At 43.0% G+C, this 27332-nt stretch overlaps 1 protein-coding gene across 1 annotated transcript in view; it reads left to right on the forward strand.

The window, feature by feature from the left end:
* MYLK (myosin light chain kinase) overlaps positions 1 to 27332 on the forward strand; it is a 236412-nt gene that overhangs the window by 99558 nt on the left and 109522 nt on the right. The window contains exons 3-10 of the mRNA XM_004675148.2: positions 7173 to 7380; positions 17508 to 17556; positions 19040 to 19199; positions 20129 to 20294; positions 22343 to 22361; positions 23561 to 24078; positions 24571 to 24777; positions 27196 to 27330. Of these exons, the coding sequence (XP_004675205.1) occupies positions 7173 to 7380; positions 17508 to 17556; positions 19040 to 19199; positions 20129 to 20294; positions 22343 to 22361; positions 23561 to 24078; positions 24571 to 24777; positions 27196 to 27330 (1462 nt within the window). The remainder of the gene's footprint in view (positions 1 to 7172; positions 7381 to 17507; positions 17557 to 19039; positions 19200 to 20128; positions 20295 to 22342; positions 22362 to 23560; positions 24079 to 24570; positions 24778 to 27195; positions 27331 to 27332) is intronic.

Below are 27332 nucleotides of genomic sequence, written 5' to 3' on the forward strand. Positions count from 1 at the left end.
GTTTGTGTCTTTTTCAGTGAGAAAGGAAAATCTGCCATAGAAAGTGAGAGTGACTCATCACAGCACCGAGAATTTCAGTATCAGCCCCATTTGGCTTTTGCTAAGTCCATTGAGGAATGATTCTCTATATTCTGATCTTATTTTTCATAGAACCACTTTCACTGTCACTGTTTCACAAGTGGGACCTAGGGCAGAGAGCTTCCAGCAGTTTAAACCTCTCACTAATTGCTGGTTTTAGCTGGTATGTTCTCCGAATGGATGATGTGGGTTCATTTAAGGTTTTGGGCTGTTTGCAGTGGGATTACTCAAAGCTTAAATTAAGTGGCTGTCTGTAGGGCCACGCGCCAGTTGCTGACAGAGACACAGCCCCCCAAGTTTGGCCATGCGTGCCCTCAGTGCTCTGTTCACTCTTCACCCTATAATACATCTATGATGTAAGCTTTATGGACATTTTTTTGTGGTCTAATTTCACTGGGGCATCAGTGTTTTCATTCTCCTTTTTATGTATCCTGTCCATGTATTACCTGGATGAGCTTATACCTGGAAATGGGCAGAAGATACGCCTTCAACTCATTCCTCAACACCATTGGCTTATTTCCTATTATATTTCAGTTCTTAAGTCATCAGCCCTGTGCTCATCATTTACCGTAGGAGAACGTATTTCTTTCTTTCTTTTTTTTTTATAACAGTTTATTTTTACATCATTTTGTACATTTTTTTCCAACTCAATTGTAATCCCCACAGGTTTCCCCTCACCATGTCACCCGTGTGCCATCACCAAAATCCCGTGCACTTCCCTCCCCACCCCCACCCCCGTTTTTGATCCCATTCCCCACTCCATCCCTGCAAAATGGGAGAACGTATTTCTTAATAGAAGAAGCGGACTTGTAATGGGCATGCAGCTGTCAATACCCATAGACAGTGGTGTTGCAGAATCGGTTTTGCCTAGCTTCAGGGAGAAGTCTGTCTGCAGGTTTCCTCGGTGCCCTGTCCTCCAGGCTCAGCCTTTCCCAGCATCAATTCAATTACTCAACAAGATTCAAATAAGTGTTTATTGACAACTCTGGAGTCTGTTGTTTCTGGCTCTAAGAATTTCCTAGCTCACTGCTCACGTCTTGAGTATCACTGTACTCCCCTACGTCCTGCTGGCAGTGTTTGTCCCTGGCTTGAGAGCAATACTGGTTTCTCTCCTTTTGGTCTCCCTCCATCTCTGCAGTTGCTTCCCCTGCTCAGACCTGCCTGGTAGTCAGCCTCAGCTGCCTTGTGAACTTGCAAAATGAAGATAGGAACGGGCTTACCCAGGCACAAAAGACATGCAGGAGATTATCAAAAACAGCAGAATCACCCCCTTTCTTCTGTTCCCCAAGCTAAGAAAAAGACAGATGTGTTCTGAATCTTGCAAGCGTTGTAGAAATGGAGAACCTGTCACTACTCTGGGCTCAGGTTCTGGTAACCTGTGCAGATGGGACTCAATGCTAAGCCCTTCGAGAAAATTCAAGAGGCTTCATCCCCTTACGAACATTTCACTTTAAGCCACTAAGTAATTTCAAGGCAGCACCAGATTCTGGAAACATGTCTCTCTGGTACACAGAGGGGTGTGACATAGCAGTCAACAGTCATCAAGCAGCCCAGCTTTCTCCTCACACAAGCCATGGGGAACGAGGTTCCCTTTCCTTTTAAATACATTTTGAGCTATAAAGGTTTTTGAGGACATTTGATGAAACTGGAGCACAGTTTCATTATTTTAAATTATTATAGAGGGTATGGTTACTATATCTTTATTTTTATGACAAGTTGTTGGTTATGTCCTTGATTTACTTGATCCTGGGCTTTTGTTCAATAAACACAACTTCTAATTAAATGTGGTTACTGTGGCAAAAATAGGATTTTCCTCCGAATGACCTGCTTGGGGCTGTTTCCCAAAACTCATTATGGTGAAAAGTCAGAGCTGCCTAATGTTCATGGGCATTTCTTCTGTGGGTACATGGCTTTCTTAAATGGAGGATTAGAGAGTACTAAGGCCCTTGGCTGGACCCCGAGGAGAATGGAGGGAGAGGAAAGAATATGCCCCCAGCAGCTAAGTGGGCCACTGTTTAGAGCTATACTACTTCAGAGATGGAAGGGACTGCAGATACCAAGAGCTGCTGTCTCTTCAATAAAAGGAGGGAATTCTAATCTGAAGAGGCTAGGAAGCCAGAAGTTGGTCCCCGTTCCCAGGTCCTCTTGAACCATCGACTCTCCCAGCGTTGTCTGGAGCACATCATGGAGCCATTTCTGCCTCCCTGAGATAATCCAGCTGCCACGGCAGAGATCACATATACCAACTGTCTTAAACAATGGACATTTATTTCACAGTTGTAGTGGCTGTAGGCACTAGCAGATTCAGGATCTAGTGAAGCAGATCCAGTGTCTTCCCTACTTCATGGCTCACCGATAGTTGTCTTTTCACTGTGTCCTCATATGGTAGAAGAGTTGAGGATGACTTCCAGGGTCTCTTTTATCCCATTCATGAGATAATCATGACCTCCCAAAGACTCTGTTCTAATACTTCCTGATACCATCACACTGGGGATTAGGTTTCAGCACATGTATTTTGAAGAGATAGAGACAATTAGTACTTAGAACTGTTACTCTGAGGGAGCAACCCAAGACTAAGAGAGTTCACATCTTTTGTGAATTACTACTTTTTCCCAAATTGGAAAGCAGATATTGCTTTCACCTAGAAGAGATTTAAGGTCTATTAAATATAGACACCAGTGGTTGGGTTTTAGATAGTTGTATCATCTAAAATTTGCACAAGGAAGGATAGAGAGACATCCAGTTAACTTGAAGACTTAACAGTATGATTGGCTTTGTGTGCTGTCAGGGATGCTGTCTGTGGTGCCCCCTCATATTCCTTTCAGCAGGCTAGTAAACCTATTCCTTAGTACCCATTTCTCAGCCTTTGTGAGTATTGGTTAAGGGTTTGCAGATAGGGGTCCCTGAACCGCTATCTTTGGGTTCTAGTGGGTTCTACTGCTGGGAAACCCAACCCAAGATATCTCCCTCATAGTATTTCAAAGATCAAATAAGATTCTATACATGGTTTCACACTCTTGAGAATGGTCATACTAAAACCCCAGAAACAACAAGTATTGGTGAGAATGTGGAGGAAAAGGAACCCTTGTATGCTGTTTGTGGGAATGTAGCCTAGTCTAGTCCCTATGGAAAACAGTCTGGAATTCTCTCAAGATATTAAAAATAGATATATTGTATGATGCAGCAATTTCATTCCCAGGTATCTACTCAAACAATGCATAAACACTCATTTGAAGATATACTCAACCCTATTTCATTGTGGTACTATTTGCAACAATCAAGATATTTAAACAACCTAGTAACCAAGGGCAGGTGAGTGAATAAAGAAGATGTGATATGACTACTACTCAGTTGTTTAATGAAAAAAAAAAAAAAAAGACGAACTTCTACCATTCGCAAAAACATGGATTGAACTACAGGAAATTATTCTAAGAGAAATAAATCAGAAAGAGAAATACAAATACTAGATGACTTCACTCATGTGGAATACAGAGAAACAAAACAAAGGATCAGACAAAACTAAACCAAAACAAACTCTAGAATCTGACTGTAAAATTGAGGCTCCAGATGGTGGGGTCGGGGGCAGAGTGGGAGGGGGAGTCCAGTGGGCTATGGTGGAGGGTGTGATGTAAAATACTTCTGAAGAGGCGTGAACCTATGCCCCTAAATCTTATGCAGTTTTCTAAACCATTAACTCCGTTAAAAAAATCAATTTTACAAAACAGAAATTAAAAAAATATGTATTAGTAATCTTCAAAAAAGATTCTATATGTGGAAGCCCTCTGAAAACCCGGCATCGATGGGTTTTAACTGTGTGCTTGGACTGGACTGTAAAAACCTCAGTTGTGGCTTCTTGTCTGAAGACCTTTGTGTGTTGGAAAGGGAGGGAAGCTGTTGTCATGCATCCCAAGATGTGAACCCAGGCTTCTCTTCCTTCTCCATCCAGGATAGTGGGTAAAAATGGGTTTAATTGGAGTTGAATCATTTTTATGTCATGTTAGGTAGTAGCTGGAGCAAGTATTTCCCATATTAGGACAAGAATTATAGTTGCAAATCATTTAGCCCTTGGAACTGAGCAAGGTCACAGAAATTCCTGCCTTTGCTTCAAACGCAAGGGTCACAGAAGTCCCATGGCAGACTACAACTTTCTGGGTTTAAAAATCCCTGGATATTGATTTTAACAGGGAATTTCAGAGATCAATCTGGGGCATGTGTGCACGCACACACATAAAATTTATGGGAAAAAAGGGCTCCATGTCCCTGAGGCTTGAAACGGTTGCAATGTCCCAAGTTAATCATTGAAACCTCAGCTCGATGGACCTCCAGAGTTCCAGAGTCAGACCTGCTGCAGGGGGCCGGAGTACCTGCTAATGGAATGCTGAGGATACCTCCGTGTGGTGAATAATTAATCTCCTCCAATACAGTGCCCTGCACTCCCTTTCTCTGAATCTGACAGAAAGCTGCATGATCATCTGGAGGTTAGGCAGAGCCTCCTAACAGGGTGAAGGAGAAGATAATGATGATTTACAAATTTACAATGTGACCAGCTTCCAAAGCAGCTTCCTTCTGTAGGGACTTCTTTTACTAGGCTGTTTTCTGAAAATGAGAAAAATAAGGTGATAACAAAGTAATTGTCCACTGTTTCTTTGTATGAAACTTTGTGTCAAGATGTCATCCAAAAATGACAAGATTTTATTTTATTTTAAAGATTTTATTTATTTATGCATATAGAAATGGGGTATGGACCAGGGGTGCAGGGGTGGCAAGAGGATTCACCAGAAACAGAGAGGGGAGCAGAACAGGCAGATCAACAAAGTACACTGCTGAGGGAAGAGCGGGGAGGACAGGAGAGGTCTGCTGCACCATGTGGATCGACTCTGGGTGGGGATCGAACTCGCACTGAAGCAGCATGGCTTGGCTTAGCTTCGCAGTGCAGCGCTCCAACCCACTGTGCCACCAGGCAGAGCCCATAACAAGATTTTATATGGGTGCGTGACATTTATCACCTTCAAACATGCCTAATGCGTGTTTGTATAGTTCTTTTCTTTCCACCTGAGGGCCTTATAAATTAATGAATATTTATGCTCTACATTCATTATATGGACATTAATAAAAAGGAGCACATCTTTTTATTTAAACTTTTTTTTCTATTGTATAAAGATCAGGAGTGTCATTTGCAGAGATATCAGAAAAGAAATAGTTAAGTAAGAGGAACAGAGAGGTCTAGAGTTGAGCAGTGATAACATTGTGTGTCCTATTATAATGGATGTGAGACTTTATCTGTCTAAATAACTGTGTTCCCTTCAGTACCCTCAACTTGGAGGGATGAACTTTGGTGACGTTGCAGTGGCTTCACACACTGTCACTGGTAGTCAGTCTTTGTCATGAATGCAGTTTAGGTTCTGATAGGAAAGGTAGTTTTTTGTTTTTTCCAGAAGTCGTAAGGTGGGTAATACCGGTTTCGGGGTTTCTTTGGCTTTCATTTCTTTTACCTGGAGGCCTGAGTACAAGTAGTGAGGATGGGACGACTCATAAACTGGCAGTCAAAAGGTGATGATGGAATAACCTAATATGGGACTGTTCTCCATTGGGATTTCCCCTGGAATTCCAGGGTCCTTCTCCAGGAAACCATCTGCATCCTGGCTACTGTTCAATGGGCTTAAGGATGAGTTGGGAGTTCAGTGGTGACAACTGAGGCCTATTGCACAGTTCTTTCTTCCCTTCACACGCTTGTAGAGTAAACTGAGCTAGGACACCTGCCATTTCCCAACTACTGACATAGCATCTTCTCTGACCCTGCTGGAGTGCCAGTGGCCACTGAAGGCTGTTTTTGTAAATGCAGTATGGGGTCCGTGAATGAATTTTGCTTTTGCTTCAATCAGAATCCATTCTTTCTCTTGTCTTGGAGTGGGTAAAAGTTATTGCTAGTAAAAGTTATTTTATAACATGATGACTTCTGTGTATGTGTACTATCCAGTGCTGAAACTACAGCCCTGTACCCTAAGCTGTGGATGGTAGGCCAGTCTGAGCCCTGCTTCTCCAAAGATGAATCCACCCTGAACGGCCTGTTGAGTTCCAGGGGCTTGAGGACCCTAAAAAAAATTTCTTTTTCTGAGACCCAAAGTGATTTCTTGGAATTTATCTCTCTCAGTATGTTCCCCTCTTTGGGGAAATATCTTCTCTCTGCACAAGTTATTATGAGTCTCAGACGCTTCACATACTTAGAAAAGTTCTTAACACTAAGCACTCAACAGATGTTAGTTGCTAGCAGGTATTAGAGGAAATGTGCAGTCCAGAGTAACTTTTCTAGTAACCATGATTAAAAATAGATACAAAGAAACCAATGAAATTAATTTTAACAGTAGATTTTATTAAACCCACCATATCAGGAATATTACCTTTTCAACCTGTAACTAAAATTTTGAGATTATTGAGATACTTCATATTCTTTATTCATATTATATCTTCAGAACCCAAAGTACAATTTACAGTCACAGCACCACTCAGGACAAGCCTTTATTTCAAGAGTTCACTCAGCACAGCTGGCCAGTGGCCACCACACTGGGCAGCTCTAGTGGAGAGACTTGCTCAACTCAAGGTGAGTTCTAGGATCCAGCAGCTTCAGCATCATCTGAGAGCTTGTTGGAACTCCAGAACCTCAGGCTCCACCCCAGAAAGCACAATCTCCATTTTAACATATGATTCATATGCATGCCAGACTCCATAGCTCACTTCCCACTCCCTGGGATTCTGATTTCATTGACCCAAAGTCGGGCCTGAGCAATAGAATTATTTAAGCCCTTCTCCCCCCACTCCCCCACCTTGATTCTATTCTAATATACAACCAGACTTGACAGTCATTTGTCTAGTAACTATGGCACCAGAACATCTGACTCTGTCACCTTCTACCTTTGCGATCTTGAGAAATCTACTAAACTTCTGTTTCAGTTTCCTCATCTCTAAAATGGAGATGAAAATCGTACCTACGCTTATACTGTAATGAGCCTTCAATGAGTTTAACACATGCCAAGGCTCAATGCCAGGCACATGGACAAGCTCCTTAAATAAGCTCTCATTCTTTCTTATCCTTGCAGGTCCGAGGGTACCCAGAGCCCCAGGTGAAGTGGCACAGAAATGGACAACCCATCAGCAATGGCGACCGCTTCCGGCTGGACTGTGGCATCCGGGGAACTTTCAGCCTGGTGATCCACGCTGTCCGTGAAGAGGACAAGGGGAAGTATACCTGTGAGGCCACCAATGAAAGTGGGGCCCGCCAGGTGACAGTGGAGTTGACGGTAGAAGGTGAGTCCCGAGAAGAGAGAACCCTGGTAAGAATTGGGCCAACGGTTTCTCCAAGGCCTGCAGCCCCTGCTTCAGCCCTCTTTCTGGAAGGGAACTCATAAAACACACCCCGTGTGTCCTGAACTTAAAACCTTTTAATCTAGTGGAAAGATGTAGTCTCTGTGGACCAGTGAGACATTGCCAGAGGTGAGGTTTGTCAAGGTCCAATCACCTCACTTTCCTGCTCCAGCCTTCCCACAGGTCACTTCCTTTTACTCGGAGGCCTGACTCCTCACATTGCCTCATAAAGCCTGCCTGGCCCTGCCTGGCTCTCCCGGTGCATCTTCTACCTCACTTCATTCTGCTTACTCCACTGGGTCACAACCTTGCACCTGACTGAATCCTTCATTTCCCTCAGGACTTGGCGCAAATGTCCTTAGAGAGCCCTTTCTGACCCTCCCTCACACCCCATGACTCCATCCTTTCATTCCACCCAAGTTTTCTCTTTGAGGACTCATCATTGCCTGACATATCACTGTCTCCTCCATCCCCCACCACCACATGGAAGTTCTAGAAGAAAGGGGGTTTTAGCTGTATCCTAGCTACGACAGACCTGCCCAACCTATGGTAGAGACTGAAATACTTGGAGAATGAATGAACAGTGTGTATTATCAAAGTAATTTATTGCCATTATAAAATATTTTATACAATTCAGAAAATATATAGGGAGATAAACATATTCGTAAACATATCAAAGTAATTTATGCCCATTATAAAATATTTTATACAATTCAGAAAAATATAGGGAGATAAACATATTCATATGTTAGCATTGATTATTTTGTCTTTTATTTTCTTTGTACTTAAAGGAATTCTACTCCTTTTAGTAACTTTAAAACTTCCAGGAGAAACATTGTAGCTTCTCCATCACCATTGTGTGTTAAAGCATGCTGAAGCTGCCTACTGGTAAGACAATTTCCAGTTCAACTCACTGGCTGATACTTAAAATTCTGATTTTAGGAGGGATTTGTCAATCCCTCCAAATAAGACAAGGTTGTCTGGACCTTTCCAGGCCTTCCCAAACGCTTATAAACTTACTCTTCTCATTTTACAGACTCAATTTTCTTTTCTCCCCACAGACAAACCTCCCAATCTGATTTTCAGGAGTCAGTGTATGTAAGGGCTAGTAAGTGGAGGATAAGATAGTCAGAGAAGGTTCTAGAAGGAGATCAGGCACACAGAAATCAGTGGCCACTCCTCTCCCTGTTTTCCCTGGAAAACAGGAAGGACAGACAGGCTGGTTCAAAGAATCAAATATGCATACTTTGGATACTTTACCCAAATTCTTTAACTGAGTGACTCATCCATTTTAATGACCTTCCAGTGCCTTTGGGCTTGAGCATTCCAGATGGAAAGTGGCCCCTGGTCAGAGTCTCTGAATGGCCCTTATCTCAGCCAATTTAAAGCTGTACTTTCCCCTCTATTATACACGTTTGATGCCTAAACTCTGACCTGCAGCACGATATTCCCTTAAAACTAGTCTGTTTATCTGCCACACAGAATACCACAAACTGCATGATTTAAACAACAGAAATTTATTTAATCACAATCTAGAGGCTGGAAATTCCCAGATCTAGGTCGGGCAGAGTTTGGTTTATGGCAAAGGCTTTCTTCCTAGTTTGCAGGCAGACACTTTTCACAAGGCGGAGAGAAAGCTCTGTGTCTCTTCCTTCTCTTATAAGGACACTAGCCCTGTTGAATTAGGACCCAATCCTGACCTCATTTAACCTTCTTTACACCTTCACACAGGCTCTTTCTCAAATATTGTCATGCTAGAGGTTAGGACTTCAACATACAAATTTAAAGGGGGACAAATATTCAGTCTTTAACACATCCCTTTTCTGACTTTCTGTTTAAAGCTGGGGAAACAGAGAATATGAGTCAGAGGTCCATGGTTGTAGTCCCAGCTCTTGCCAGTCAGTTTTGCCAAAACTTCTGGACCTCTGTTTCTGCAGGATGAAATGCTTGAGTTCAGTGGCCTCTGAAGCCTGGGTAGACTTGTTTCTCTATGATCTATTTTTTTTTTAAGATTTATATATTTATTTATGCATACAGAGCTGGGGTACAAGCCAGAGGTGCATGGGCGTTGAGAGGATTCACCAGAGACAGAGTGGGGAGCAGAACAGGCTGAGAGGAGCAGTGGACAGGTCAGGAGAGGTCTGCTGTGCCATGTGGATCGCCTCTAGGGGTGGGGATTGAAGTCATGCTGAAGCAGCTTGCAGTGCTATGTCCTAACCCGTTGTGCCACCAGGGAGGGCCTCTCTATGATCTATTTTAAAGGAAAACTGGGGTGGACTTAGAATGCAAGGGGAGGTATATAAAATACAGGTAATAGGCAACTTTTTTTTTCACTCCTCATCATTGAGGAAGCTAGAGATAATTTTTCAGTTAAGCAGGAACATTTTTAGTAGCTTAGTGTGCTTGGGACAGAAGAGAGGAGACAAGGCAGGGAGAGGCTGAGTGGAATGCGTGAAGGTTAAGGCTCTCAACCCTGCCTGATCGCCTTTGGCTTTAATGTGGGGAGACTCAGGCCCAGACACATTTTACATGTTTTATTCCTTCTGACTCTAGAAGATGGAGAATGGCCTAAAGGTGGCAGTGTGAGTGGACCCTGTCTACATCCTGCTTCTACATCAGATGCTAGTTTTGTTACAGGGCACCCCAATGTGAATTGGGTTGCCTGTCTGTGGGTCCTCACCCACGTGCTTAAGATTCAGTTGTATTATGGACACACACAAAAAAGTTCAATAATGGATATATTTACAAGGAGAAGGGTAAAGGAACAACCCAGGGAAAGAGGGAGAGAAATACAACTAGAATGGTCCAGTCAAGTTGTTAAAATTAACCATGGGTAAGCATTTTATTATAATATTCCTGAATTATTTCATGGAGTATGATTGACACATCTCTTCTTTTAGAGCTATAGAAGTATATAGTAAGAAACACAAAGATGATGTGTGGTGGGCTAGGAAGGCAAAGTGAACAGACCTCTCAGGACTTCAGCTTCTGCTCTCTCTATCTCCATGAAGCAACTGTTGCAGAAACCTAGACTTCCTGACACAATAGGACAGAGAAGACTAGGCACCAGGCCACCTAGAATGTGAAAGAAGAAGGGAGAGTGATCCCATGTTGAGGAACTTAAGAGGAAGAATTTAAGACCATGCGTAACTGGCTCTGCTGATGTCAGCGTTCTTGGGTGATCTGCATTTGTAGGAAATGCTACCGTGCCATATTTTTGCCATTACCCTTTTCAGGGACATATCCCTCAGACCCTATTATTTTCATGTTAGATTAGATTGATGACATTATATATTTTGAATCCATGACTATTTTTGTTGGCTGAGTTTTAAATTACTGTTTTCCACAAGAATGTCTGTCATGCCCCGCCTTTTGGTTTTTTGTTCCCTTATTTCTTTTGTATTTTGTACTATTTTCTTTTATCTAACTTTCCTACCTTTCTTAAACACCTATAATTATATTTCCCATTTATATTCTTTTTAAATGTCTTTCAAGCTACAATATTCCCTAATGGCCTTCTTTTTTTTTTTTTTTTTTAAGCCATATGTTCTTTTTTAAGCCAATCAGAATCTTAAAATGCTCTTGAGTTTTTATCTTTTTCTGTCTCATCAAAGTTAATAATACAAATGTGGTAGAGATGAAAATTCTTTTTGTCCCACCGGTGTCTCTCTCTGCTATGAAATGTTAGGCGTCAAGACAGCCTGGGCAGAAGTCTTGCTTACTCAAATGACATTACTGGGTCTCATTCCGTTCTTGACAGATGACTTCCAAATCTCTTTTGCTTTGGTTCTCTTGATCTCTTTATTTTCACCTTCTACTTTGCCTGGCTTTCAAAATATTCACCAGTTTTCCTTGTTTGCCCACTTTCATTTCTACCATCAATGCTGCCATCTTTTCTTCCCACCTCTTATTTCTCCACACCTTCTCCCATCTCCATCTCCATCCCTTTGTGGATTTGGGTTTTTCTTAGTTGCTCATAGAATCTTTTTATTCTTCCAATTTTATTGGATGTGATAACTTTGTGCTGGGATCTAAAGAACAATACTTGGAGATCTTCCTCAAGAAACTGACTTTCTTGATCTCATTATTATATTGTGATTAAGATTCAACATCAGAATGTGTTTAGAACTTTGTGTGATATCATATGGAAGATAAAATGCTTTGCCAATCCTTTCTGCAATAATCTGGTTGATCAGATAAGACCTAAACACATTTGAAAGTATGTAAAGCACAATTCCAGTGATAAGACAGCATGTTTTATTTGCCAAGCATGGTTGTAAATTCAGACAATGAGCGCCCTGGAGGCAAACTGGTCTGTGAAGTCTTCTTGGAAGAAGAGGGACCAGGGCTGGTTCTGATAGAACCATCAGTTGGGCAACAGAGTGTAAATCAGATAATGGGGATGGAAGGAAAGTAAAGAGAATTAGAGTCTGGAGTGAGTTCAGAGTCAGGGGGCAGAAAGAAGTGGGAAATAAAACTGAAGGACATTTTCATCTGTACAAGGTGTAGAACATGAAGTCAGGCAGTTTTTGGATTGATACCCCTTCCAGTTATTGAATGAACCGGATTCTGTCCACTGATCGTTCCTTTTCCATTTTCATACTGTACATAGCTCTCTGGATAAACTGCTCTTCTTTGTCAGAGCTAGAGGAACACTCTGTGTGGTTACTTTTGGCTCAGGAATCTTTTTAATTGTACCTTTATTTACTGAATAGATGAATTAATTGCAAGAGTTCTGATCATAGTTTTTTCACGTGTTCCATTAGTCTTTGATACGTCATCATTTTGCGTAATCCCCAACAAACATGGGTTGCTCGATAGTGCAAAGAATTTCTCACATTCTTGCTTAAAATTACCTCCCTGTATGTTGCACTTCCACTGTGTGACTTCTAATCCTAGGTGACTGCCACTCCATTCTACCTGCCAGGGGACATGTTCTTCATTCCAGTGTCATTGTTTCCTTCCTGATAAATGGATACAAAGTCAACTTTCATGACTTAAGTATTAAAGGGACACTTGATGATCAGCCTGGTGTTGCTTGGGGAACACAGAAAAGTGACTCTAGAGAAGAGAGCTGGGGTGCCTGTGAGGCTTAGCCTCTAATCAAAGACTTCATGGGAAATAAGTTCTTTTCTTTTCACAGAGTGTCTAAATTTCTCCCTAGAGCACTTATTTAAGACAAATTTCCTAAACTACTCTCCCCTCCGATATTAAGCTAGACCTCACTATTCCTTTGAACTCACTGGCAGGAGATACACTAGGTGACTTCCTGGTCATCTGCGAATGGCCAGAAAGGTATAAGTAGATTGTCTTCCAAGAAGTAGATATTTTCTTTCAATGGCCTGAAGAAGAATTGATTCTTTGATATGTCAATTTCCTGGAGCCCCAAACAGAACTCCTGAAGTGTTTGCATGGCTCCCGGGGATGACCTCCTTAGGATGTACTTGCTATTGGCACAGCCTAAGAGTAACAGACAGGTGTGCTTTCCAGCAAGAGGAGACTGCAGCAGTGGCTGCCCACAGTCCCTGCCTGGGCGGAAACTGGGCAGTGAACAGTTTATATGGGGCGAGGCCTCCACTGACAGAATGACAAGTGACCCTGATGTAGTCCTGTTAACAATTATGGTTAGGACTTTGGTGGCCCAAAGAGAAGACCTCGACAGACAAGCAGGACCAGACAACCTCCCGTGCCCCTTCCCTCTGCTATACTAGCTAGTCACTAACTTCTGCTGCCCTATCTCCAGCTCTGTTCTCACTGTCTCCACTGCCACCTTCCTGGGCTTTGCTGCACCATCTTTATTTCCCATTATGTGAGTTCCCAACCTGTCTCCCCAGTTCCACTCACACTCCATGTTGATCTGTACATTGCTGTGTGAGATATCTTTAAAAAAATATATGGAATTTGATCTCTCCCTCCCTTCGAATCCTTGAGTGATTTATTTGTGTTTATAATGTAAACACAAATAAGTTCAAGTATATGAAGACTGTGAAGAGCTGTGTACTTTGGAAGGGTACTTAACCCAGCCCACCCATGTCAGGGAGGGCTCTTCAGGGCATGGGGTGATCACACTGAGGCCAGAAGGATAAGCAGTATTTCTTAGAGAGAGGTGAAGACATTCTGGGAAGAGAAGAAGCAGGGGTCAGAGTTCAGGTTGCCTTTAAATGAAAACTTGAGATCTCATCAAGGCCCCGCCCTCCTTACACCTCAGCCCTCCTTGCCTGTGAGTGACAACCACTCAGGCCTTCAGTTCTCCCACTGTGTATGTCCCTTCCTACCTGAACTCTGACCCCTGCTTCTTCTCTTCCCAGAATGTTTTCACCTCTCTCTAAGAAATACTGCTTATCCTTCTGGCCTCAGTGTGATCACCCCATACCCTGAAGAGCCCTCCCTGACATGGGTGGGCTGGGTTAAGTACCCTTCCAAAGTACACAGCTCTTCACAGTCTTCATATACTTGAACTTATTTGTGTTTACATTATAAATAATTGTTTAAAGTAGATGTATTTAGTAGATATATATAATAAAAGCAAAGATAAACTCTGAGCCTAAGAGAAAGGCAAAGTGTTTTCAAAGAATTGAAAGGGGACATCTAGTTGCAAAATTTCTGCAAAATATGTCCTCATTGAACAACTAGTTTCACTGACCTTTAGCTTTCTACCTTTTTCATTCTCTTAATAGCAAGTTTAACATTTAACCAGAAACCATGAGCCCAAACATTTCAGAGGTTTACCAATGCCAGTGCCTCTAAATGGAGACAGTACCGCCCTCTAGAGGGAATTTAGGACATTTCTGGGGTCCTTTTGTTTTTCCCAGTGATTGGGGAGCATTGGGTGGGGAGGCACCAGGGGTGCAGGATGTTCTTCGCAGCAAGAATTTTTATAAATTTCTTATGACTGTTGATTGTCCTGCCAGAATAGATTTGCCACAAACAAATCAATGGTTCCTTAATAATATTTTTAAAAAGGCCTGCAAGAACCCCCAATAATTTAATAGATGGGAGGGGAAGCTTAAAAGGGATGAAGTTGTTGCTTCAAAATTACTAAAAATTTTCTCACATTTTTTTCTTCTAAATGAAATGTAACATTTCTAGCTATATGTTTGTTTTCTTTATATACTTATGTATAACTATAATTATGCTTATTTAGTTATATATGTAAGTAGTGTAGTTATAATTTCAGCTACATATTTAATTTCATTATTATACAGCAACTCCATTATTGCTCTGAAACTATGGATTAGAGGGGATTTGAAATTCTAAACAGTTTTATTTGTTTAAAGATTTATTTTATTTATGCATACAAGAACTGGGGTGTAGGCCAGAGGTATGGGGTGAGGGAGTAGAGAGAGGATTCACCAGAGATAGAGTGGGGAACAGAACAGGAAGACTGACTGAAATACATTGCTGAGGGGAGCAGAAGGAGAAACAGGAGCGGTCTGCTGCACCATGTGGGTCAGCTCCCTGGCTGGAATACTAACTCAGACCACAGTGCCTGGTGATAGCTTGATAATACTGAGACTTTAACCCCCGCGCCACCAGGGAGGCCCTCTAAAACAATCTTTAAATGAAGTCATTAATTTAGCAGAGGCACATGAAGTGTAGGCATCTCATTCACATATTTCTTAAAACTTTAAAGCATAATGATAAACAATATGCTATAAAAATACACACAGAGAAGTTATTTTGGGTTTACTACTGCTTTTCATGCTAATACACAGCTTGTCTCTGGCTCTTTGTTATTATTACTGTTCCTTTGTCTTATCATTCACGGATGCTTTAAGTTATGATGAGGTTTTCAGATATAGATACGATGTCTGTAATAACTTTTTAGTATTCACTTCCACATCCTTAAACAAAATTATTCTGATACCACTCTTACAGTGTTTTTTTTTTTACTTCAGTGGGTTGTAACTTACCTTCTATGTTATATTCTTTTAAAGTTATTTTATTCTTTTTATATAATATATCTGCTCTGTTGACATAGAACATTTTAACACAGCTTTATATTCTAGTGTCTACTGCATAATGCCTGCACGCTTTAATTGTACTACTTGTACAGAACCGTTTTTGATCTTTTACTTTTAAATCTAAATGTGCATATGAGCCAGTGTGTGCATCTGAATTTTTCATTATGTCTTCTAATGTGTCTAAGCATTTACATATTGAAAGTCTTGCCTGAACATTTGCAGATTATTGTTATGATTGAATTTGCTTTTATTTCTCCTTAATGTATTAGTTAGGGCTTTACATTTCTTCTTTTCCTGAATTATAAGTTTGGTAGCTGGGTGGTTAGTGATGAACTTTGATTGAGGATGGCACAACGGACCTTGCTAAGTCTCTTGTAGCAAAAGACTCTGTCCCATAGACTGGAGACCTACCTCTAAGCAATCCTTACGGTTCACTTAGAAGTTGCCTAAAATCGACTTCTCCCCATTTTGCCTGGGACAGCCCTGTTTTACTCCATTGTCCTGGCAGAATTATTTATTATCAGTTTCAAGAACCCTGTGTGGGTGACTAACTGCTTCATCACAAATTATATCATGACATTTTTTTTACATTTTAAAAGGGCAGATGTATTAGGAGAAAGGAAAAAAGAGAAGCACCTGCATAGTCACAGGTGGGCAGAGAGCTGCCGCTGCTGCTGCTTTGTAAAGGGAAAAGATCGGTGAAAAGAAACACCCGTGACTACAGGAGGACCGGACAGCTGCCCAGGACAAATTTTTAGAAGCATTTCTTTTCTTTTCCATCTTAATCACATTCCCCTTCACAGCAGCCTTCTCCATCCCAACTCAGTCTTTCTGTATCCTTTGTCAAAAGAGCTAGTTTCCTCTACTATTGAACTTTTCACTCCTAAAGTCTGCCAGCATTCTCTTTTACTTGTCTTTAAAATTTTTAAGATAACTGTTTAAAATACCTTCATTATATTAGCTTTTTCTCGATCCGTCTCCACCAACTCTCTTTACTCTTCTATTTTTGGTCTTTCTACCTTAATCTTCTTCCCACTTATTTTTCTACAGATACTATTCTGCCAGATTTTCATACCTTCACAAAATTAATTTTGCCTTATCTGACAATTTGCAACTTCAAATTTTTGTCTATAAATAGACCCTGTTAGTTATTTTAGCCCAGATTTATTTTTGTTTTGATGGAAATGCTCTGCTGTTAACTCACGTTTAAATAAGCATTCCTCAATTCCATTTTTAGCTGACTGCGTTTATGTGTTACCTTTGGATCATACCATAAACTGCTTTTATCCTGAGATAGAAGTACCTCCAAAAGACATTCTTTTCCTCTCCTTTGAGGAAATACCATATTTTTGCTTTGACTTTATTTTTTAAAGGAATTTTAGCCTTCATATGTAGATATTTAACACCTGAGAGTTTTTAAAATGCTTCATTTAACTGTGGGGGGGGGAGTTATGAAATATGACAAAATTTACCAAAGATTTGAAGCTTACCTTTTAAAGTTTACATTGCAATGACATTAAGTACATATACCATGTTGTACGAGCATCACCATTATCTAGCTCGAGGCCTTTTCCATCATCCCCACAGAAAGCTTCTTCCTTTCCCCCTCCTCAGCCTCCCCTCTCCCAACCCTAGAAGCCGCCAATCTGCTTTTCTCTCTCCAGGGATTTGCCTCTTCCAGACAGTCACGTAATTCCTTTGTATGACTGAATAGTATTTCATTGTGCAGATGGGCTATATTTTGTGTTTCCACTTATGAAACACAGTCTTGTTTTTTTCAAATCTTTACTCCAAGGTGAAATTAGTGACTGAGTAGCAGTGACACAGACAGTGGATAGTACCCAGATAACTTGGGTGTACTGATGACTACACAGCTCACCTTGTTTGGATGCCACCATCTTTTTCCTCTTTTGTATGATGATATAGTACCAGCATCTTTACATTATAGAAGGAATCCACATGATAATATATGCAAAGTGCTCACTACATGCCTGACCAGTACGAGCTGTTTCCTTCACCTGGCTGTTGAATCTGACTTTTATTGCTCCAAGTTGGTGACCCAGACCTGACTCTTTAAATGTCTTTCTCTTTGTCCCATACCTGCAGGAGATTCTTTGAAGAAGTATGGTCAGCCTGTTGTTTCCAAAACCATGCGGTAAGTTCTGAGACGTTCAAACCAGGTTTGATTATCTTTTCTTGCTGGCTTGACAGAATAGTCAAGTGAGTCTCTATAAAGTGAGTCTTCTTGGGCATCTTAGGTTACAGTAACTAAAAAAGGAGCCTTCTTAGACATGAGGCATCATTCACATACTGCTACCTGAGTGCGCAGCCTCTGTGAATAGCCCTTTGATTGATCAAGGTGCCAAGTGTTCCTTTGTGAACTATGGAGTAATGGGCTCTACCACTCAAGACAGGCTAACACTCAAGACTGGAAGGCTTAAATAAACACTTAGAAAAGGTAGTCAATATGTGATACTTCTTGTGGAAAGGAAACTTGTATTAGTAAGGATAAGTAACTGTAGTTGCTATAACAGGCAAATCCGCAAGTCACAATGACTTAGCACAGAAAAGTTTATTTCTTTGCTCAAGCACAACCCAATTTAGATATTCTTGAACTGGAGCTTTGCTTAAATTCAGCACAGTGGAGGACCTTCCTGTTCTCTTTCAAGGACCCAGGCACCTTCCATTTTATGGTTCCATCACCTCGCAGGTCTTGGATCCTCTGCTGCACCATCTGCATCTAGCCAGAGATGTGAGCAAGAGAGAATGTGGAAAATCTCACAGGAGGCTTTCATGGGTCAGGTCTAGAAGTGGTTATACCAGAGCTGCTCACTGTCTGTTTGGCCAGAACCCAGGCTTTGGGCCAAAACTTGGTAGAATTGAAGTATCAAAGAAGGCTAGTAAATGAAGTCTGGCTCCATTCTGAGGTGGTATAGAAAATAGGTTTTTGTCACTGATTGAAAAAGATACTTGTACCCCCATGTTTATTGCTGCTTTATTTACAATTGGAAAAACATGGAAGCAGCCCAAATGCCCAAAAGTAGATGACTGGATTAGAAAGATGTGGTACATATATACAATGGAATATTACTCAGCAATCAAAAAAGAGAAACACATGTCTTTTGCAGCAACTTGGATGGAGCTGGAAAAGATCATGCTTAGTGAGATAAGCCAGAAAGAGAAAGAAAAATACCGGATGGTTTCACTCATAGCAGGAGTATAATGGACCAGGAAAGAAAATAACAAAAATAATGAACAACCATATACCAGAGACATTCTGTGGGGGTGGAGTGGGGAATGGGATCAAAAACGGGGCGGGGGGAGGGAGGGAAATGCACGGGACTATGGTGGTGGCACAGGGGTGATTTGGTGATGGGAAACCCGCGGGGATTACAATCGAGATGGGAAAAAAAAAATGTACATGGTGTAAAAAAAAACTTTTGTAATTAAAAAAAAACAAACAAGAAAATAGGTTTTTGTGCCACAGATTTTGTGTTTGAGGCATAGAGTTGATACGGCTGCCCTTTGCTGGTTTATGACCCCAATTTAAGTGACTTGGGTGGTGCAAAAAGAAGAGGATCTAAATTGCTGTTGTGTCTGGAGGGGTATATTCTCCACTGATTTCTTTCCAGAGATAGATTTGCTGCTCCTTCAGTGGAAAAACGTCCTGGTATCTGGGGAGAATGCCCACCAAAGTTTGCTACAAAGCTGGGTCGAGTAGTGGTCAAAGAAGGACAGATGGGACGATTCTCCTGCAAGATCACTGGCCGACCCCAGCCACAGGTCACCTGGCTTAAGGTGAGGTTTGTGCCTGGCCAGTCTCTGGCCCAGGTTTGGGGGTCCTGAAAGTTCAAGGTTAACCCCTTGGAATGGGGCAATCTGCAATTCCAGTCAGTCCCTTCATTTTTGGCCATAGCTGGTTCTCTTGGGGTCTTTGTTTGATAGTAATGCTTGTTCTTGCTCCTATTTGTGTACCTCACCTTCTTTTACTCAACCCACAATGTCTTATAACCTACACACCCACAAAATAGCATGGATTTTCTGGTTCAAAACAGATCTGAATATCTCAACACAGTGGAATTTGAAGTCATGACACTAGATCTCAAGCCACAGCCACACATCAAGCCACACACATAGCATGTGATACTGAATAAGTCGCTCAGTTTCTTGGGGCCCTGGCTTCCTTTTCTGTGAGGTGGTGATAAACTCACCTCAAAATACTGTTGGAAGGTGCCATGTAGAAGTACCTTATAAAGCAGTCAGGACTGAGAAATACGAAAATGGCAGCAGAGGTGGTGGGGGAAGGAGAAAGGACTAGATATTAACCAGGGTAGTGAGAAGCCTCCAGAATTCCTTGGGTGAAAGTAAGTTTTTCATAGATGCAACTCTTGTATAAAAATGACTGATGGGACACCTATTACCCACTTTCTGATTCTCTTGAACTGCCCTTGGGAAAAGAATAAAAGAAAGAGGTAAAGGAGAACTGAGTGACTAATGCAGGATTTCCCTCCCAAACTGGGCTCCTTTGAATTAGTTCCAGCATGTGCTCCAAGATGGACCAAACACAGACCACATGTAGAGTCAGGGCCTGTGGACTATCCAAAGTCTGCTCTGTGAGCCTGTGGATAAAGCCCAGAGAGCAGAAGTCCTGGCTGTCCCAGCAGGATTAACAGGAAACCAAAGGTGAGCAGATCTCTGTGAAAAAGCCAGTGTGTTGTCTCCAACAGGAAGATGTTCCCCTGCAGCCAAGTGATCGTGTATCCATGTCTGAAAAAAATGGGGTGCAAGTTCTGGAAATCCATGAGGTCAACCAAGATGATGTGGGAGTGTACACATGCATGGCGGTGAACGGATCAGGGAAGGCCTCCATGTCTGCTGAGCTTGTCCTCCAAGGTACTGATGGGTGTGGTGGGCTGATGAAGAATGGCCCCTGCTGGGGTCCACACCCTCCTTGCCACCACATGCCTGTGTGTTACACGTGGCACCCTTACATACCCATGTGCTCCCCAGGGGCAGGTTCTTAATCCACAAAAGAAATGGGCCAGATGCACAGACAGCCATGAAGAGAGATGCAGCATTTGTGTCTCTACACAAATTCCATCTACACCCATGCCTTCCACTTTAATTCTTGTTCAGACATTTTTGTGTATCTCTAATTGCTGGTTGGGAGAGTGGTCATGGCTTATGTTTTGTCATCACCCAAAATTTAATCTGCCTAAAATTTAACTCAACATCTACTCTATCTTTCAAATCAGGTGCCCCCACTGTATATACCAGACGGAATATTTCAGCATAGCCTTTGATCCCTGCCTTTTCCTTGCTGTAGTTATCATCGCCTGTCTGCTCTTTGTTGAAGTCTTTTATGTTCTATTCCTTATCTTCTCCTTGTTCCTCCAAGTTTGGTATGGGGGAGGCAGAGTTTGAGGAGGGAGAAAGAAATTGATGTCGCCTCACTGGAGCAAGGTGGGATTCACAGGATGAAGGAAGCAATGACCTTGACATTCTCCTCTTTTCTTCTGTGATATTTCTTCTCCACATCTTCATTTCTCAGAAACTATGCCTCCTTGCTTTCCTTACCATGATTGGCCCAAGTGTTTTCACAGCCCACAGATAGAAATGTATTCAGCAACCCAGGACAGAGATATGTATGTAAACATGTTTATTAAACTGACATAACACAAACACATTTCACTGAATCAACCCTAAGTTGTGCGATGACAGTACAGGCTGGTATTCTTGATTCTACTCTACACCATTAGGGGCAAAGGGAGATTGTGACCAAGGAGTTTGACCTCGCAACTCACTGGGCCCAGCACCTGCCATCAGGCTTCAAGGATTTCAGTCCCTTTACCCCCCCTTGCCCTGAACTAAGGAACTTAGTCTTCTGAAGTGCTTACTGGAAAAATGGCACAATGCCTGGAATTTGTTTTGAAAGAAACTCCCAGAAAAGGCCCCTCAAAAAAGTGCAAAACAAAAAGGGAGAGATAATTAGCCCATCGTTATTTCCTTAATATGAGAAGGGCTTTCAGGATAGCCTTGTGATAGCCTTTCAGGACAGCTTTGTGATAGCCTTCTCTCTACTACTGATCATTATGCATGAAATTTTCCAGTATAAATGTTTGTAAGGAATATGGCAGGAAAAAGTGTTGTATGTGTACTCTCTCTTTGAAGACTAAGTAAAATTACTTCCCCAGTGCACCTACAGGAGGTATTTGTCAAAAATGGTCATTTGGGGGCCCTCCCTGGTGGCGCAGCGGGTTAAAGCACAGCACTGAGAAGCTAAAGCCACTTCCGCATGAGCTCGATTCCCACCTGCCCCGGAGGAGACCACATGGCGTGGCAGACCTCTCCTGACTGCCCGCTGCTCCCCTGTACTTCCTTGATCTGTCTGTTTTGCTCCCCACTGTGTCTCTGGCGAAGCCTCTCGCCATCCCTGAGCCTCTGGCCTGTACCCCAGTTCTGTACGTACAGATAAATAAATATTAAAAAAAAAAAAGGTCATTTTGCATTTTGGAGGGGTCTGTTTTTTGAGGGCTACATACAAGTTAGGGTGTTTAGGTTTGGAAAATGTTTGCTTGTCTCTGCATTGGCTTCTGTTCACTTGCATAGGCTGGAGAAACAGGGCAGGACCATCTCGGAGGTGTGAGGCAGAGGGTCCTAGATGACCAGGGTAATGTGAGAAGGTGGGTTGTGCCTCCAGGGCTCAGAGGGGCACAGAGAGGCAGGAAGGGGCACACAGGCACAGGGGATCTTCAGACTAAAGGGGGCCTCAGGACAGAGACGCTGGAAGAAAGGGAGGAGGTTGCACATAAGTAACCTGGAAAGTCAGAGCTTGGGAAGAAAAATCCGTGCTGTGTGATACTGCTGCCTAACCTCTTTCTGCTCTGGGCATATTTTGAAACAGCCACTAACAGCCTTTCCACCCTTCCCTCCTTTTCTAGGTTTGGACAACGCCAATAGGTATGTGTAGATTTTTCCATTATTTTGTTTCTGACTTGAATGCCCCGCAAGAAAAAGGGGATTGCCATCAAGAAGCAACCTGATTATTTGAATCCTTATTTATGGAGGGAGAACTCATCCATGGGGGGCATTGCTTCTGTTTGGGGTGTTTTGTTTTATTCTTCTATTACAATATGCTTCAGAGGTTCTGGGTGAGGTTGCCATTGGTTTTGTGCTCCCTGGGGTCTCAATGGTTTGTCCTTCTCAGCATCTTTATTGTTTAGCCATCACGAGGAAGGGTGCTGCACTCTGAATAGGTGCCAGACATGTTGCCTGGCAGAATGCACTTGCTTTTTCAGCCTGGCTTCCTCGGGGCCTCCATTCCTGTGTGTACAGCAACATGCTAGAAGTTGGCTTTGTGGGTGAACAAAGACCTCTAAACAGAGCCACACGAAGACATGATTCAAAACTGGGATGTGATTATGAGGAAGGATTTCAGAGAAGCACTGGTTTAGGTTTAGAGGATCAGAGAACCCCTTCCTGAAAACTTGATGTTTGAGTTGGCCCATGAAGAATGATATTGGCCAGGTGATGAAAACACTCAGGCGAGTGTTCCAAGCAGAAGAGATAGCGTGGGTGTGGAAGCAGAAGAGATAGCATGGGTGTGGAAGCACAGAGACAGGAGGAAGGCTGGGGAGAATAAGGGGACTCAAAAGGACACTCGTGCAGCAGCAGCCTGCAGGCAGCGTAGACTCACGAAGTAGCTGGAGCCAGCTCGCCCAGGGCATCTTGGGAAGTGGGTTTATTCTCAATAGAGCAGAAAGTTGTTGGAAAATCCTTCCGCTTCAAATGACATAATTCTATGTGTGATTTTAGAAGATTAATTGTGGTTGTTTGTGGAAGTTGATGAGGCCAGGAGGGATAAGGGAAAACCAGTGGTGCAGTTGAAGCAGGGTGACACTAGAGAAGAGGAACAGCTGGGTTGGAGGAGAGCAGGTAACACTCTGGATTGGGGATGAGGGTAGGGCAGTGTCAAGAAGGGCTGCTGGCTTTCTGGCTTGGAAACTGAGAAAATGGCAAAAAAAAATCTTCGGCTCTTACTCAATTTGTGGGCTCTTGGGATGCCAGGAATATGCGGAGAAATGCTTATGAGTAACTTAATGGCCATTCTATTCCTTCTCTCCTTCCCTCCTGCCCTCCCCACACCCACTCCTGTGTAGGCCATTTGAGAGAACAACCAAGGCCACCAGTCTAAATGCCAGCACAGAAGTGACCAATGGAATCACCAAGGACCCAAAACTGGAAAGCCTGGAGACTGTGGCTGAAAGTAAAAAGGGTGCCAGCATCCAGAAAAGTGGCTCTCCCTCCTGGGCTGCTAACAGCCAGCTTCAGCCGAAGCCACTTGGGCACTCACCCAGGAAGGACCTGAGGACTCCCATCCTGCAGAAGACTTCCAGCACTATCACCCTGCAGGCCCCCAAAGTGCAGCCGGAACCAAGAGCACTGATGTCGAGAGTCCCCTGTCCTTCCAGAGAAGCGAGGGAGAGGCCAACAGCAGCCCCTCCAGCTTCCCTCGCCCTCTGTCAGCATGGCCTGGGAAGCCAAGAGGCTGTAAGCAAGGCTGCTGCTGAGAAAACTGCCTTGAACAGCCAGAGAGAATCAACATTCCCCAAATTTGAGAGCAAGCCCCAAAGCCAGGAAGCCAATGAAGATGAAATGGTCAAGTTCAAATGTGAAGGTGAGTGGATCTAACAGGTGCTGGTTTCTGGAGGCCAATCCCTTTCTAGCCCCCTATTTCCACCCACCCCAGGAAGCTGCCTCATAGCTCCTTAGGAAGCACTCAGTCTAGTATGTCCCCTGGTCTGGACAAAAACCCAAGAGCAACCCGTCACTCTGCTGGAGGGGGTATACACCCTGTGCCCCAGTTCCTGACCACTCCTGAGGGAAAATCCACCACACCATCACTCTCAAAAGCCAAGCCATAGGGGCCTCCTCTTTCCTTCCTTCTGCTGTCTATAGCTGACCTGGAGGTCTGGCTGTCACCCTGTGTCCCTCCTCCCCAAGGGCCTGTCTCTCCCTTGGGAAGTTCACTCTTGTGGAGTGGAGGAGGGTGGAGCGTTCAGAAAGCAGATTCAGCAGGAGGGCAGGTATGCAGGTGTTCAGGATCCCCACCCACCCCACAAACACCATGCCCTCTCTGGGACCTGATGTTCTTCACCTGCCCCTGTAGTTTCGGGGATCCCGAAGCCTGAAGTGACCTGGTTCCTGGATGGTGTCCCTGTGCGGAGACAAGAAGACTGGATCGAGATCTGTGAAGATGGCAGCTCCCATTGCCTCTGCCTGCTGAAGGTGCAGCCGTGGAATGGTGGCAACTACAGCTGCAGAGCTTCCAACACCCAGGGCCGGGTGTCCTGCAGCTGGACCCTCGTGGTAAAAAGTGAGTCCGTTCCTCCGACTACCCAGGGTTCTCTGTGACATGCCTACTCATGGGATACTTCATACATCACAAAAGCTCCACCTCCTAGAGCCCCCCCCCCAGGGTACAGCACCCCCCTATGACGCACCCCCCCCAGGTTAAGCCCAAAGCCACAGCTGTGGGACAGTGTGGTTCCTGACCACGAGTTCGCGTCAGCATTGCCCCAGCTAATGAGGCCTGCCCCATTCCTCGCGGGCTGCCTTTATAGGCTCTTCAGCAGTGCTGTGCCTCACTATGGAACCACACAGAACCAAGCAGTCACTAGACACTCTGCGAGTCAAGAGCTAATGTGAAATGGTGCGGGAGTCCACATCTTTATTCGTATTGTGATATGTTTTTATAAAAGCCATACATATTCATTGCGGAGAATTTAAGCAAGATATACACCTAGACTAGGAAATAAAAGATATTTTAATTTTTTTTTAGTCAATGGACTTTGTACCATTTGTATTCCGCTACCCTAATTTGTTCCAGTTACATATTATCTTTCTGCATCATTTTTTTTTTTTTAAAGTTTATTTTTACATCATTTTTCACATTTTTTTTTTCTTTCTGCATCATTTAATGTTACTTGGAACATGATTGTAATGGCCATGTAGGATGTCACAGAGTGGATGCATCTAATTAGGCACGTTCTGATCGTCGAATACAGGTTGTGTCCACCGTGTCACTGTTGGAAGGAAGCTGTGGTAGCTGCATGTCCATCTGCCTCTCTATAAAGTTCCCTCTCATTAAGGTGCTTTTTAGGGGCCCAGGACTCATGTCATACTGTTGGGGATCACATTAAATAATATCACAGGGGTAGAGTCAGCAAAATGTCAGGTGCTTAGAAACTCTAAAGGATGATAATCTTCACCTGTGTTTTGCAGAAGTTGGCAGAAAAGGGAAAGGAAGGACATTTTATAGGAATCTTAGAGGAAAAGACACATCAGTGACATCAATAATGATGGACTTCGTGTGGATCTTGATTGACATACCCTAATTTTTTTTTTTTTTTTTGTAACCCATCAGAAAATTTGAGCTTAGGAAAAATATCACATAAAGGAATTTGTGCTATTGTTAAGGTGTGATGGTGGTCCTGTGGCTTTTATTTTTCAGCCTGTATAATTTAGGGATTTAAGTTGAGTTATGTACTGATGAAATGGTATGATACCTGATAATTGCTTCAGAAATCACCATGGGTGGCGGGAGTTTGTGGAGAGCATAAACGACACAAGATTGGCCATCAACTCACTGTTAGAGTTGAGAGGCAGGTAGGTTCACTGTGTTGTTGCTTTTTCTGCTTTGTGTCTGTTTGAACTTTGCTATAATCAAGATTTTTAAAAGAAGAAAGAAAAAAGGGAAGAATTTAGTGTCTGCTCTGAGCACCAGGATACCACACAACCACTAAGCAGAACTGGCTGACGGTAGGCGCTGATGGGGAACTGAGTCCTGGGCACGTGTCTGAGACGAGGGTCAAGAGCAGAGCTGCACGTATCAATAAAAGGGGAAAGCTGTGTCCAGACCTGCAAACACATTATGTTTGTATGCCCTGTGTTTACATAGGACATGTCTGCGAGGGTACACAGTTGCCTCTAGAAAGGAAGACACAGGGCCTGTAGGGTTTCTTTTTCATTGCATATTGTTGATTATCTTCTTCATTAGAATTTTCAGTATGATGTGACTTCCTTTGGGAAAAAAAAAAATTATCCATTCCACTTGGAGGTGGGAGTGCCTGCAGGAAGACCTCACAGGTCTGGGAGTCCCAGCCTCACCGTCCAGACCCAGGGACAGATACGTGGCCTAATGCCCACCAAAACCAGCAAGTTAAAAACTTTCACTGGAGTGTTAGCTCTTGTGACATCGAGAGTGTGCATACAGGCTATACCTACAGTGATTCTGGGGTAAAAGAAGTGTTGCGTTTTAAAGCTAGCACAGAGCTGAGGTTAGGAGGTGGGAACTGAGGACTTTAAAGTGTCGCCAAGCTTGCTGTTTTTACTGAGACTCATCTATTTGGTTTTTGTTTGTTTTTGAGTGAATGCTTCTCAGAATGTTGCAAACCTTTGGTTGATTTCCAGATTTCTAAAAAAGTGTTTTTATTACTTTTTCGGTCTGTATTCGTGTTCCTTTTTAGAAGAATGGATTTTCAGACATCTTACTCTGCTATTGCAGATTGCTTCCCAAAACTCCTATGTTGTTGGAGACGCTAGCTAGTCTCAAACTGCTTCACCTTTCAAAAAATCCCAGTTCCCTCTTATCAGGCCCCTTCACCAAGATACAAGTTATCCGATGTGTGGTTAACATCTGCAACACCCTCTTTCTCTGTTTTTTCCAGTCACTGCAGAAAACCTATCTTCTCTTTCCATCCTGAGATGGCCTATCTGTTCCTTTCTCTCACAGGCCTGGCCACAACGGAGGTAGCCCCCTCATTCACCAGTGTCCCGGAGGACTGCACAGTCATCGAGGGCCAAGACTTTGTGCTACGGTGCTCAGTGCAGGGGACTCCTGTCCCCGAAATCACTTGGCTGCGCAATGGT

The sequence above is a fragment of the Condylura cristata genome, unplaced genomic scaffold (assembly GCF_000260355.1).
Source record: "Condylura cristata isolate star-nosed mole 26May11 unplaced genomic scaffold, ConCri1.0 scaffold00003, whole genome shotgun sequence".
Classification (NCBI taxonomy): domain Eukaryota; kingdom Metazoa; phylum Chordata; class Mammalia; order Eulipotyphla; family Talpidae; genus Condylura; species Condylura cristata.